This window comes from Vidua macroura, chromosome 2 (assembly GCF_024509145.1).
Source record: "Vidua macroura isolate BioBank_ID:100142 chromosome 2, ASM2450914v1, whole genome shotgun sequence".
Lineage (NCBI taxonomy): Eukaryota > Metazoa > Chordata > Aves > Passeriformes > Viduidae > Vidua > Vidua macroura.
The window spans coordinates 41,171,602-41,184,079 of NC_071572.1; the positions used below are offsets into that span (position 1 = coordinate 41,171,602).

At 37.4% G+C, this 12,478-nt stretch overlaps 1 protein-coding gene across 3 annotated transcripts in view; it reads left to right on the forward strand.

Moving 5' to 3' along the window:
- Positions 1 to 12,478, forward strand: part of ABCC4 (ATP binding cassette subfamily C member 4) — a 136,631-nt gene that overhangs the window by 43,261 nt on the left and 80,892 nt on the right. For 2 of the 3 annotated variants that reach the window (XM_053971651.1, XM_053971652.1), the window contains exons 14-19: positions 462 to 558; positions 1,509 to 1,727; positions 3,639 to 3,779; positions 5,170 to 5,207; positions 5,517 to 5,617; positions 8,539 to 8,685. In XM_053971651.1, coding sequence (XP_053827626.1) covers positions 462 to 558; positions 1,509 to 1,727; positions 3,639 to 3,779; positions 5,170 to 5,207; positions 5,517 to 5,617; positions 8,539 to 8,685 — 743 coding nt within the window. The remainder of the gene's footprint in view (positions 1 to 461; positions 559 to 1,508; positions 1,728 to 3,638; positions 3,780 to 5,169; positions 5,208 to 5,516; positions 5,618 to 8,538; positions 8,686 to 12,478) is intronic. The other variant, XM_053971653.1, reaches the window with a different exon arrangement.

The window sequence follows — 12,478 nt, forward strand, 5'->3', positions numbered from 1 at the left end:
ATAGTCCAGAAAAGTCTCTGTGGCTCAGTATTACAGCTGATCTGAAAGCTTCTCTCAAAAAGTTACTTTTACTGGCTGTATTTCTTGAAAATTTGCCACAGTATCTTGCCCTTCTTTCTCTTTCCTTTAGAATAATTTTTTTAAAAATATTCTCTTTCTAATTCAGTTTATGACATGTACATTTGTTGCAAGAATGTTTAAGACAACTTTAATGAAATGTCATTTTGCCTCCTCTTTTTTTCCAGACCAGAAATAATTATATATCTTTTCCCTACCTTGAAAACTTAAGAAATTAAATGAGGAACATGTTTTGTTATGGTTTTATATAGCTTTTGTAAATCTAGTGAGCACAGTCATCTTCTTATTTTAAAAAATGAGTAATTGAGTAGAAGAAGTTTTCCAGAAATAACTAAAATCTTTTAGGACATTTAATTTTGATTAATCTTTCAATCTCTTTGCAGATGTATTTGTCAGGCCTTACATCAGAAGATTTCTGTTTTGGTCACTCACCAGTTGCAATATCTCCGTGCTGCAAATCAGATTCTAATTTTAAAGGATGTAAGTGATTTCAATGTCTGTACTTATACTTTTTATTATCCTTTTTAATCTAAGAAAGGGAAAAAAAAAGGTTTTAATTTTTAGTTTGTAAATATATTTTCTGTCTACAGATGGGTTTTAAGTTTTACAGTTATTAATAAGTTGATTTTGTTGTTCCTTACGCTTCTGTGTGAATAAAGAACTGTGTTAATTTTGCAACAAATCCATTTTTAAATTAAGGCTGAGAAATAGTCTCAGATGCCTTTGAGAATAAGCATGCCTTCAGTACAACTGGTTCCTTCCCATCTTCGTTGTACCAGATACTCAGAGGCAGAAGGGAAATGCAAGGACTGCAGCTGGGGCTTTTTTTTCCTGTATTTTTTTTAAGGCTGGGTAGTGAAATATTTGAAATTACTTTTGATGCATTGCAATGGTGCAAAAAAGGGCACTGTCCCTCTTTTTCTTTCCATTCAGATTGCTTTAAAATTTTCAGTAGCTCTTGAGAAATGGGTTTATGGTAGAGCTGAAAGAAACGTGGACATGGTCAGTGTTGCTCCTTGTTCTGTGAGGATCAGAAAATGGAGCTGGTGTTTACCCCTGGGATGGAGCAATATAGAAAGACTGATGGTTGTGTATGTGGTTTTAACACATCGTCCTAAAGCTGCATGGCTTGGCTTCTCCAGGGAGGCACAGCTTCTCCTGGGAGGTGATTCTCCCCTGGCTGTAACTGGGGCTGTTCTCTTCCTGTTTGTTTGTTGGCCCTGTTAGCTGCTGCAAGGTGACTGGTCAGAGCTTAAAGAGCTTGTTTCTGCTCCTCTAAGTAGGGAACTCGTAGACGCTTCAGCTCAGTTACTGCAGTGGGATGTGTGCCCAGCAACTGCAGAACCCCAGAGGTAGCAGGGACAGGTAAGAAAAATTGTCCTTTATGGAAAGTGTATAATGAAGGTACTAAAAATTTATATTGATTGTAGGGTAAAATGGTGGGGAAAGGTACCTATGCAGAGTTCCTGAGATCTGGCATCGACTTTGCTTCCCTTTTGAAAAAAGATGAAGAGGTGGTAGAACAGCTGTCAGTTCCAGGAACCCCCAACCTGAAGTCTGCCCGGAACCGAACCTTCTCGGAGTCCTCTGTCTTGTCCCAGGATTCAGCCGCCCACTCACAGAAAGATGGAGCCGTGGAACAACCATCTGTGAGTGCTCAGAGGATAGAAGTGTCTTGATTCTTGTCTGGCTGGTTTTTAACTTAAATGTTGATACGGGTTTCCCTGCAGCATTGGGATTTCAGGGATTACTGAATTACATTATCAGGTAAGAGCTCGCCTGTGAGGGACCTGCCCAGCTGTGCTTGGCTGGCAGCTCACAGCTCAGCGTGGTGCTGTTCAGACCCTGCAGCAGTTCAGCATCATCTCTTCTGGGTGTTGGGAGCATTCCTTGTATGAGTCCAGAGCCACCACACTGTGCTTCTTTCAGCCTGTCCTCTGACAGCAGTGCTGTAAAGGGCCAGTCCCACTGTATTGGGTGGGTTCATTATGCTTGTGCAGTGTTGAACTGAAATGAGCACTTTCCCTGAAGTCCTGAGCTCTGGGAAGTGTATGTAGGAGCTGTGGCTTTATGCAAAGTCTGTGTTTGCATGGCTGGCATCGACATACCCACAAGCATACCCACATGATCTTGAGCTGGCCCTGCGGGGGTAATCCTGGGACACCACGGCCTTGCTCTCTCCAACCCTTTTGTTGGTGAAAACAGACTTTGTATGGTACCAGCGTGACTTCAGGTGCCTCCTTATCTCTTGGTCTGCCAAGTGCAAAAGCAACCCTAAAGTTTCTGTACCAGAGCTTGCCTTCTGCTGGTGTGTTTGCATTCACATCAAACAGTGCAGGCTCCCTGTAACCCTGCTAGGCTTGTGCTAGCACTGCATCCATGGGACAAGCAATCCCTGTATGTCCCTGATGATTGTCACCTCTATGCTGTGGGTATATATTATCTCTATTTCTTCTCTATGATGAAAAGCAGTGAGATTTAAAAAAGAAAAAAAAAAAAAGCTATGGACTTTTAAATGCCTTTTTGAAGGATGGTTTTATGCTCCAAAGCTGTAAACTTACATTATTAATGCCCCAGTGGCAATTCCAGTCTTAAAGTCTCTTAAATTTATGGAGGTGTACCAAACTTCTTAGCAGCATTGAGACTGTTGGATTGGGATGGGGAGAAGTGGGAAGGGGGGGTGGCTGGAGAAACAAAAAGCAAAGATAGGCTTCCCACCTTGTATGGATTAGTAGGTTGGATTTCTCTTTTCACATCTGTCAGGTCTCTTGATTCCACTGCTCTTGTACAGCCATGTCTTGTGGCAATAAAATCAACTGTTACATGTCCACTGAACTGACACTAGTTTTTATATTGTATATACTGTAAAAATTAAAAATCCTGATTTTAATTTGTATAGTTCTGTAACCTTCTTTATGCCTGTATCATTTTTTCCTTCTCTGTTTTTTAGTGTCCCCCATCCATTGTTTGCTTACTATGACTTCCCATTTGTCATTTTACTTGTTTTCCCTATTAACAGATGCTTTGCTGGTATTTACAAAGAGATGATTAGAACTTTATGGATAATTTGTAAGTCTTGGGTATATGTTGGTTGATTTTGGTACATACTTATAGAAGAGTATTTAATTTAAATGCTTTTCTGGATAGGAAAGGTTGCTCGCATTTGCATTTGATAATTCTGAAAACAGAATCTTTCCCAAGTAAAGGCTTTAATTTCTGGAGCTGTTATGAGTGAATGTAGTTTATAGGAAAAGAAGAACCTGGATAATGGTCAGAGTAAATTTTTCTGGCTATATATGAAGTTGTATTATATTTGGTGAGCCAATGCCAAATAAAGGCCTTGAAGTGTTGCTTTGCAGAGTAGACTTTTCAGTATTAGTGCACTGAGACTAATTTTTTTTTTGTCATAGCTATAGTTCAATATTTAAAGTTTTTATATGCATAATCACTTTATCTCCTTGTTTAATTGTTTCCTAATTCTGAACCATGACTTTCAAGTGCCTTAGTCTGAATCTGTAACTACAAGGTTGATGGGATTTATTCTGTGAACTTTCTTTCAGGGTGAAAATGCACTGGCTGCAGTGCCAGAGGAGAGTCGCCATGAGGGAAAAATAAACTTTAAAGTTTACAGAAAATACTTCACTGCAGGAGCAAACTACTTTGTGATTTTTATACTCTTGTTATTTAATATTTTGGCACAGGTGAGTTGTTGGAAGCCACAAATAATATTGAATGTGTTTTGGGTTTGTGAGGTTTTTTCCACTCTCTTGTTTTTTTTTTAATATAGTACATACTTGTTGCTGTAATGTTTAATCTAAAATGTTTGGGTGTTCTTTAATAATTTTGTAGTGTACCCAAGTGTCAGCATGGAATTTTTGGTACAGCATTGAGAGGTCTTGCACTGATCTTTATTCCAACAATTTTAATAATTGTTAAAATAAAATAATTGTTTTGATGACACTAAAATATTTTTTTATGACAACATGACACAAAAATTATAAGCCAGTGTACTTTGTTTAGAAAGAGAAGAAAATCATAAGGTGTACAGGTGTTGAACAAACCTAAACAGTCAGAATCTTTCCAGATGAGGAGGGTAAAGAGATGTACTGGGTGTAGGAGGACAGAGCTTGACAGAAGTGTTCAAAGAACAGCTCACCTGTTGGTAAGTGCAGATTATGTGAAAAGTTTAGGTGGAGGGTCACTGTTTAGCAGAATAAGAAAGTGAGGAAGAGCATAGGCAAATATTTTGTGTGATGCAGACTGTAGTAGGTATGCAAAAGATTTTTTAAACAAGGAAAGTTATTTACAAACTTACTGAAAGCAATGGTGAGCTGAGGAAGCAGAGTCAGGTCACCTTATTACCTTTTTCTCTGTTTCTTGCTGGGAAAGCTCAAATTCATTTCATGGAAATTATTCTTCTTGGCTGTAAAAAATAGTCTATATATTTTAACTTCTTACTTCTTGCTTGTCCTTGAATTGAGTCTGTTGGAAAGATAGCTAAGCAAGATCAGATCTCTGTAGTAGACTGCCCACAACTTCAAATTCACATGAACAGAAGTGTATTTTGAGATAATAACCTCGTTACATGTTTGTCATCACCTTTTGTCATAGAAGGATGGTGGCAGAAGGAGTGTTTCCCTCCCTCTCCTCTCTCATCCTCCTTCAACCCTGTTTCTGGTAATTATCTCCTGTAAACACAAATTTCTGGACTGGTAACATCAGAAAGTTTGTTAATCAAAAAAGCATTTTGGAATATCTCTTGTAGCAAATTTAGGAACTGAGAAAATGAGTTCTTTAATGTTCAATTAACATACATTAGGAAGAGCTACTATATTTTGTTTGCTAAAGTGTATTGCTTTCCTTTAGTTTGCTAACATGTAAGGTAATTTAAGGTAATTTTTTCTTTGTAGAGCACCTTCTAATGCGCTTGGCAAATTGCTGCTGGTCTTGAAAGACTGGATGGCATACTTTTCTGAATATGTGATGTTTTCCCAGAGAGCTTGAAAGAATAGCAAGGAAATTTAATTTTCTAATTTTTTTTTTTTTTTTAATTTTGTAAGATGATTCTTGTATTTGCTTCTTTTGCTCAAGGTGGCCTATGTGGTCCAGGACTGGTGGCTTTCTTACTGGTAAGTTGGTGATAATAAGTGGCTGGTTGTTTCTGCCTTTTCAGTCAAGTGCTGTTATTTTGTTGAAAGGGAATGGAACCTGCTCTAGAATAGTTCAGATCTTCCTCTCATTTTCACTTCTTTTTTAGGGGAAAAAAATTTAAACCTTATGCTAAGTGTAGACTGTAATTGCATCTATTCATGTTGTGATGCATGACAGCATTGATACATGAGATCTTTTGGACTAAAGATTTCAGCTAAAAAGTTGAATCTAGAAAGAGCTAAATGTGCTTATTTGATGATGGTTATCTTCTGTGTGCATTTCCACAGGGCAAATCATCAAAAAAAGTTGAATCTCACAACAAATGGAAATAATGGAACAAATAAGCCTGACTGTCTAGACCTTAACTTCTATTTGGGAATTTATGCAGGTAATTGCACATGCACGTGTGTGTGTCTGTGTGTGTCTAAGAACTATTTATTATCTGATAGAGAGTTTTGAGAGGTGCAAAGCAATGTGTGGTGAAATGTGATTTCTAGCAGTAAGCAATGTCTTAACAGATTAGAAGCCTGAATCTTGCTTTCTGATTAAATAGATTGCAATAAATAAAATAAATCTGACAAAAGAAATAGGTTGAATGCAGTGTCTTTAATTGCTTTGTCTGGATTTTGGAAAGTAAATCAGGAATTGAGTATCTGAAAAGTCAGTCACATTAAGGTTGTGGTTATTGTCTATATATTAGTAAGTCATTGAGCTAAATCTTCAGTCATTATATGTATGGCAAGAGGGATTAGAAATGGATCTTTGTTCTGTGCTGTTCTAAAACTTGGCATGGCCACATTTCTTCTGAAGTGCTGTAGCAAAAGAACAAGCTTTTAAAAAGTAACCTAGATGGGTATGCAAAGCAGGTTGTTAAAAAACATTTCAATATATTTCAATAGGTAGCATTATGCTTCTGAATATTCAGAAAAGGGCGTTGATCCTTGCATTCAGGCATCCAAACATCTTGAAAAACTGCTCTGAGATGTAGTAAAAATTGCCACAGAAGAATCATGTGCATGCTCTCAGATTCTGCTATTTAACACTCCTAGTGATGCACAGTTTTGTATGGCATGGTAATTTCTGCATGGAGATGTAAATGATTGGTGTGAGAAAACAGGTGGAATGCCAGAAGAATATGTATTGAATGTATTCAGAAACATCTCCATGGGTGAGAGAATAGGTGCAGGATTTTTTGTTTAGTTTGTTTTCTGGAATCCACATGATCTAAGTGGCTGACAGAAAACATTGTGCTTGACCTGGAAAGGAACAATTTAGGAGCCAGATGAACTTGGCTCTTATTTTCTCTGTGTAATGTCTTATTTCATGAAGTATTCCAGTGGACTGCACAGTATGATTAAATGTGGCAAATTTCACTTTCTCTGACCAGATAACCTAAACCACATTAGTGAAAATTTTATCCTTTGAGGAATATTTTGCTCTAGATAGCAGAACAACAAAAGCTATTGAAACGTTTAGATGACTTAGTGAGATATTTGCAATGGTTGAACAGACAGCATTGACTTACCTACACAAAATTGTAAGTGAAGTTGACAAAGTTATAAAATGGTAGTACATTTTACATGAAATACATAATAATCCAACTTACCTTTTTCTATAATCTCTTAAACAGTAAAAAAAACTAACATTTTTTTTCTGATTCTCAATGTTTGAAAAAACAAACCTACTGTAGTAGTTCCTTCTTAGTCCTTGTTGTTTCTGTGAAACAAAGCTTTTGAAGAGTAAAATTGCTGTTAATAGGGAACACTGCTGGCCAGAACTGAGGTACCAATTCCACACCTCTTCTATAGGGTGAGCATGCAAAGAGCCCTTGTCTCTCTCATACTGAGGTTCTGAGCTCAGGGAAGGCAAAGAGACAGACCAAGTGAAGGATTTGGAAGCATGTCTTGTTTCTCCTTCTTCCCAGCCATTAGGTCTGCTCAGGTGCTTTGTTCTGGGAGGGTTGTACCAACAGCTTCCAGGCCTGAGTACAGCTGTACAGAAATGTGGGGTTTCCAGGATGTGCTCCCTCTCCTTGTGCCGCTCCACAGACTGCTCTTAGGAATGGGCTGTGCCGCAGCCTCCTGCTTCATGCCTCTCCTGCTCCCTTTTTGCATGACCCAGCTTTCCTCTTTGGGTTTGTACAGCTACTCTTGGAAAACGTATTTTCTGCTACCTGGCCTGGAATACACTCTCAAGATAGTCATCATCTTTTTTTCTTATAAACAGCACCTCACAGAATGTGAGTAATAAACTGCAAGCAGACAAATGAAATCGTGATGATACTGTTTTTTGCTCCCTGGGAGGACGCAGAATGGATAGCTTAACCATGTCACATAATTTAAAACCTCCCACTTTCCCACTGTTACTATAGCTGTTCTTGAATTGTGTATTATTTTAACCTTCCTTGAGAATAGGCAAGGTTTTCTGTTGATAGTTGGGGTCTAACTTCAGCATGTCCTCAAGACCTGAGGTCGCTATGCTGATTTTTCTGAAGCAGATCACATGGAGCCTGGATGGTCTGCTAAATGCAAGGTTTAGATTTTCACTGTTCACTGTTATTGACAGGGAATTTGGGCAGCCACATTGGAGATTATGCACAGCAAACAGAGCAACAGCAATCTCACTATTTATTTCAGTTTTTTGCCCTGTAGCACCCTTGCCTTGTAAGCAGAGTTGTGCCCAGAAGAGAAACAAAGAGTCTGCACACCAGTTTCCTAGAAGGACTGTTTCTTCACGTGGCATAAGGAATGCACCTTAGATAGTGTGAAAGACACATCATTTAAATTATTTGGTGTGTTTTACAAGGGGAAGAATGGCATGAGTGGTTTGGGCTGATTGGGAGTAACTCAAGGTTGTGTCTAAATAGCCATGTATATATTACTTGTTTAATACCTGCTGGCAAATGTTGAATCTTCACAGTGACCTGTGCAAGCCACAATTATACATGGCACTGCGAAATGAATTTTTTAGGAACGCTGTTATGCAGAAAGTTTCAATACGCATTTATCTCATGGTTTAACAGGCATTTCCTACATTTCTATGAAGTACCAGTTCTTTCAAACAGGAAAAAAGAAATGGATTAAATTGATTCTGTGATAATAACTGAAGCTAGTGATAAATGTATCTGTGTTCTGCACTCAGTTAAAGTCCCCCTAGGCTTAAGTTTGGATTCTTGCTATATGCAGAAGTCCAGAGAATTTGGTTTTAGTGCAATTTTATTTTTAACTTTTTTTTCTTCTGAAAGATCAGTATCTTTTTGGTGGCTTTATTCATGTTTTGTGTTTTGTTTTTTGTTTTTTTTTATTTCAGGTTTAACAGTGGCTACAATACTATTTGGCATAATAAGAAGTCTTCTGGTGTTTCAAGTTCTTGTCAATTCTGGTCAGAATTTGCACAACAAAATGTTTCAATCCATTTTGAAAGCTCCTGTCTTGTTTTTTGACAGAAATCCTGTAGGTAAGCTTACTGTAAAAGAAAAAACAAAACCTCAATATTTAATATATCTCCTTGATTGCACAAATTGTGCCATTTCTGGACAATTACAATTTGATGGTATTTTTGCACTTCTGTTGGGTTCTTTTGCTTATTTTACTTAGGCTCTCTAAATTTTGACTTAAACACTTCAGATTTAACAGTGTAGTCCTTTTCAACAAACTCAAGACTGCTGTGTGATGGTTCATCTTACTGTCTTTAAATGCAGCTTACAGAACAATGAATTAGCTGTAGCTTAGGTGCTGTACCTTGACCTGTATTTGCACTGCTGTATTTCCACCTGTATTTGCACCTGTATTTTCCGATGCAGTTTCACATAGGGGAAGTCTCCAATAGGGAGGCTCCCATATGCTGAATGTGTATGAATGCGTTTTGTAAAACTGTGATCCAGATCCTTATGTTCTTCCAAAGAAAGGCGAGAGAAGCTGGAGCAGAGTGAAGAGAGTGGGGAAGTGGGTGGTACTGCTTGACTAGCCAAAGGTTTCTCTTTTACATGAGAAAACAGGAACCTGATGGTCTTCACTCCCTTGGAAAAAAATTAGACATGGGCTTGTTCTCATAGCACCAGGAAGCATTTAATTGTAAGGATATATAGGGATGGCTTTAGTGTTTCAGAGAAAGTAGTAATATTTTCAGGAAATAAATACTCATGTGGAGAAAAGGTTCATGCCCATGATATGGTGAATGAAGTGTGTACAATGTAATCTTAAAGAGCATCCCTACAACTGCAAAAGGTTAGGGCTGTGTTACATGGCTTTCTTGTACTGTAAGTGTGTGGAAATGTAAATTCAAGGCCACTGCAAAGGATTAGAAGGGAAGCTCAGGAAATGGGTTAGTGGTGAGCTAATAAGAGCACATGCATGAGAAGAAATCCTAGTGGTGATGTGTCAGGGGTTTTCCTCTTCTCTCTTGTGTATGTGTGCGCAGCAAATGCAGTAACTTTATTTTTGAGGGAATACATAGTGATCTTGTAAGAATGCCCATAAATCTGGCTCATAATAACAAACTGACAACTAGAGAGAAAACATCAGCAACAATGTAGAGTTAACACCAGTTTGCTTTGTAACACTGTGAAGCTCTAATTAGCAATCTAATTTCTAATTCTTTAAATCTGCCTGTCACTGGTATTCACACACTGTTGTGAATTGATGTGTGTTTCTGTTAATCAACAGATATTTTATAATAGCGGATTAACTTCAGGATGCATGTGTTTCTTTCCCTTTATCTTTCTTTTGGTCAGGGTGGCATGCAAAAGTACTGCTGTTCTAATCTCTGCATTTTTTCAAAAAGGAAAAAGAGAAGAAAAAAGAAGACACATGAGACAATGTTCGTGTTCAGAATTGCAGCATTTAGCAGTTCTGAAATCTGTTTGTAATATCCTTATTTCATTATCTGATTTACATTGGTTTTTTACTGTTTATTTATCTTTTAGAACTTCACATGCTATTTCTTGCATTGAGGTGGGATGTACTTTTTTCCCCTTTTGTTAATATGCCTATGAAAGACATACTAAAAATAAATAGAAATTATTAAATGTGATTTTTTTCTAGGGTTGTGATTGTAATAGCTAAGCCAAACTGTTAGAACCTTATTAGCAAAGCTGATATTGCAATGTCAGATCTGTCATTTCAGCATCCAGCATGTTCTCAGTGTTAGTGTGAGGTCTCTAAGACCTCAGCAGAAGCAGTTGCTGAACTGAATTTTACTGGTTTATTTATCAAAAAATAATCAGTAATTAAAAAATGCCATGGCTAGTATTTTTAACACATGGTGATCTGTGTTCCAGAGTTGAGTAGGTAACTTAAATAAACAGACATCCCAAGCTCTTGGTAGTTCTTATTGGGAAAGCAGAGTAATGAGGAGCATCAGGGAGTCGACATTAGGAAATGGAAATGCGTGGTGAATCATGACATGTCTGTCAGCTCCCAACAGTGTAGATCCAATCAGTCTTGGTGAATAAATAAGATGACTTATTTCTAAAAAAATGGTGCATTGTGAATCAGTTTGGGCATAAGCCCAAGATCTCTCTTTAGAGATTGTATTAGCAATATATAGGGAGGGGAAGGTTGTAAAGGGAATAGTAACAAGCATTTTACCCAGATGATAGGAGAATGTCAGTGTATTTTTGGAACCTGGATTACACAGGAGAGAGAGAAAAGAAATAAAAGGATCCCTCTCCTGTCTCTCTTTCCAGCCAAAAATATTTGTATGTATACAGATTTCACCTTTCAATTCAACTTAGGTCAAAAAGAGTTAAATGTTACTGCATATTTTGCACTGGAAGAACCTTATTGATAAATTACTATCTCTTGTTCCTTCTTAAGTGTTTAGCCTAACCCTACTGAGCTGATAATCCTAAGTGACCAGAGTGCATTGTCTTACCCAGCATTCAAAAAAAATTGCCATTTATTTATGACTGAAATTTAAAATTATCAGCAGGTATCTCTACTGCATCACTTACACAGCTATTGTGAAAGCCTGATGGGTAGTTGAAGTGTTGGTATTTTGGGTTTTATTACGTCTGATTTGTCTGCATTTGTTCATAAAACTTTTTTTTTTTTTAGTGTAGAATTTGGCTCTCTGGAAACTTCCTTTGCTCTTCTACCCATATTCCAGTGAGGGAATGATATGAATGTCAAAGTATCTGTAAAGTAGGAAGATGTGGACATTTTCTATTTCATAGTGAATGCTTTATATATTGCTCTTCACATGTCACTTGCAGGAATAAAAAGGGGTTGATTCCTGTGCATGTCTAGCACAAGAGGGCAGCATGATCTGTTTTATCCCAGTCGAGCATTACAGAGGCTTCTTAGAAGGATAACAAAATTCATCTCTTATGTTTTTAGAGATGATATTTGAGGAGTGAATTTTCAACCTCTCTGCTGAGCAATAGTACTGTGGTTCCATTCAGTTGTCTTAATTATCTGCAAGAACAGTATTTTCTCCTGATCTTTTACACAATAAGCTTTTCAGCTTCATGTAGTGCTGAGTTCAGGAACTTTTTTTGTTTTGGCAATAGTGGCCAAAAAGTCAGATAACCCTCTAGAGTCAGAAGAGTACCACCAGGGAGACCTTCTTAAGCCATTATTACGTTTAATTTCTTTTTCAAGAAGTTTGTAACGCTTCAAAACATATTTATTATACAGCTGTGTGAAAGGGACCTGGACTTCAGCAGCAAAGACTTGATTTGAGACTTGCCTCTTTCGAAATTAGTTTCTTATTGAATAGTATAGAGGATCGTACTTTTGACAAGCTTCAGGATTTGATTCAAGATTACTTGCTTAGCTTGTAAATGAATTGTTCTTTTCTGGGATTTAGGGACGGAGATTAGAGAAATGATGCTAATGTGTAACTGCATAATTTTCAGTTATGGTGGTTCTAGTATAAATTCTGTGTAATTTTGAATTGCATTGAATTTAGGAAGCTGAAACCTCTGCTGCTCTGCTGATGGGTACTGTAAGAAGGAATGAATGATATGCATTAATTTGTTCAGATAAAATAGAAATCTCTTTCCCTTCTAGAAAATCTGCCTGAAATTTAAATTGAATTAGAATCACTCCACAAGTGCAGCTTTTTTTTTTTTTCCCCAAATTGGATCTCCCCAGACTCTTGGTTCTGACAGTTACAGGAGGAAAAGAAATATTTTGGCAGAAATATTTACAGTATTTCTGGCCTTCTTAGAAGTGGGAAGCACTGAATTGTATGATGGTTGTCCTTGACCTGTTAAATTAACAATTTTTTTTTTTTTCCCCGCAAA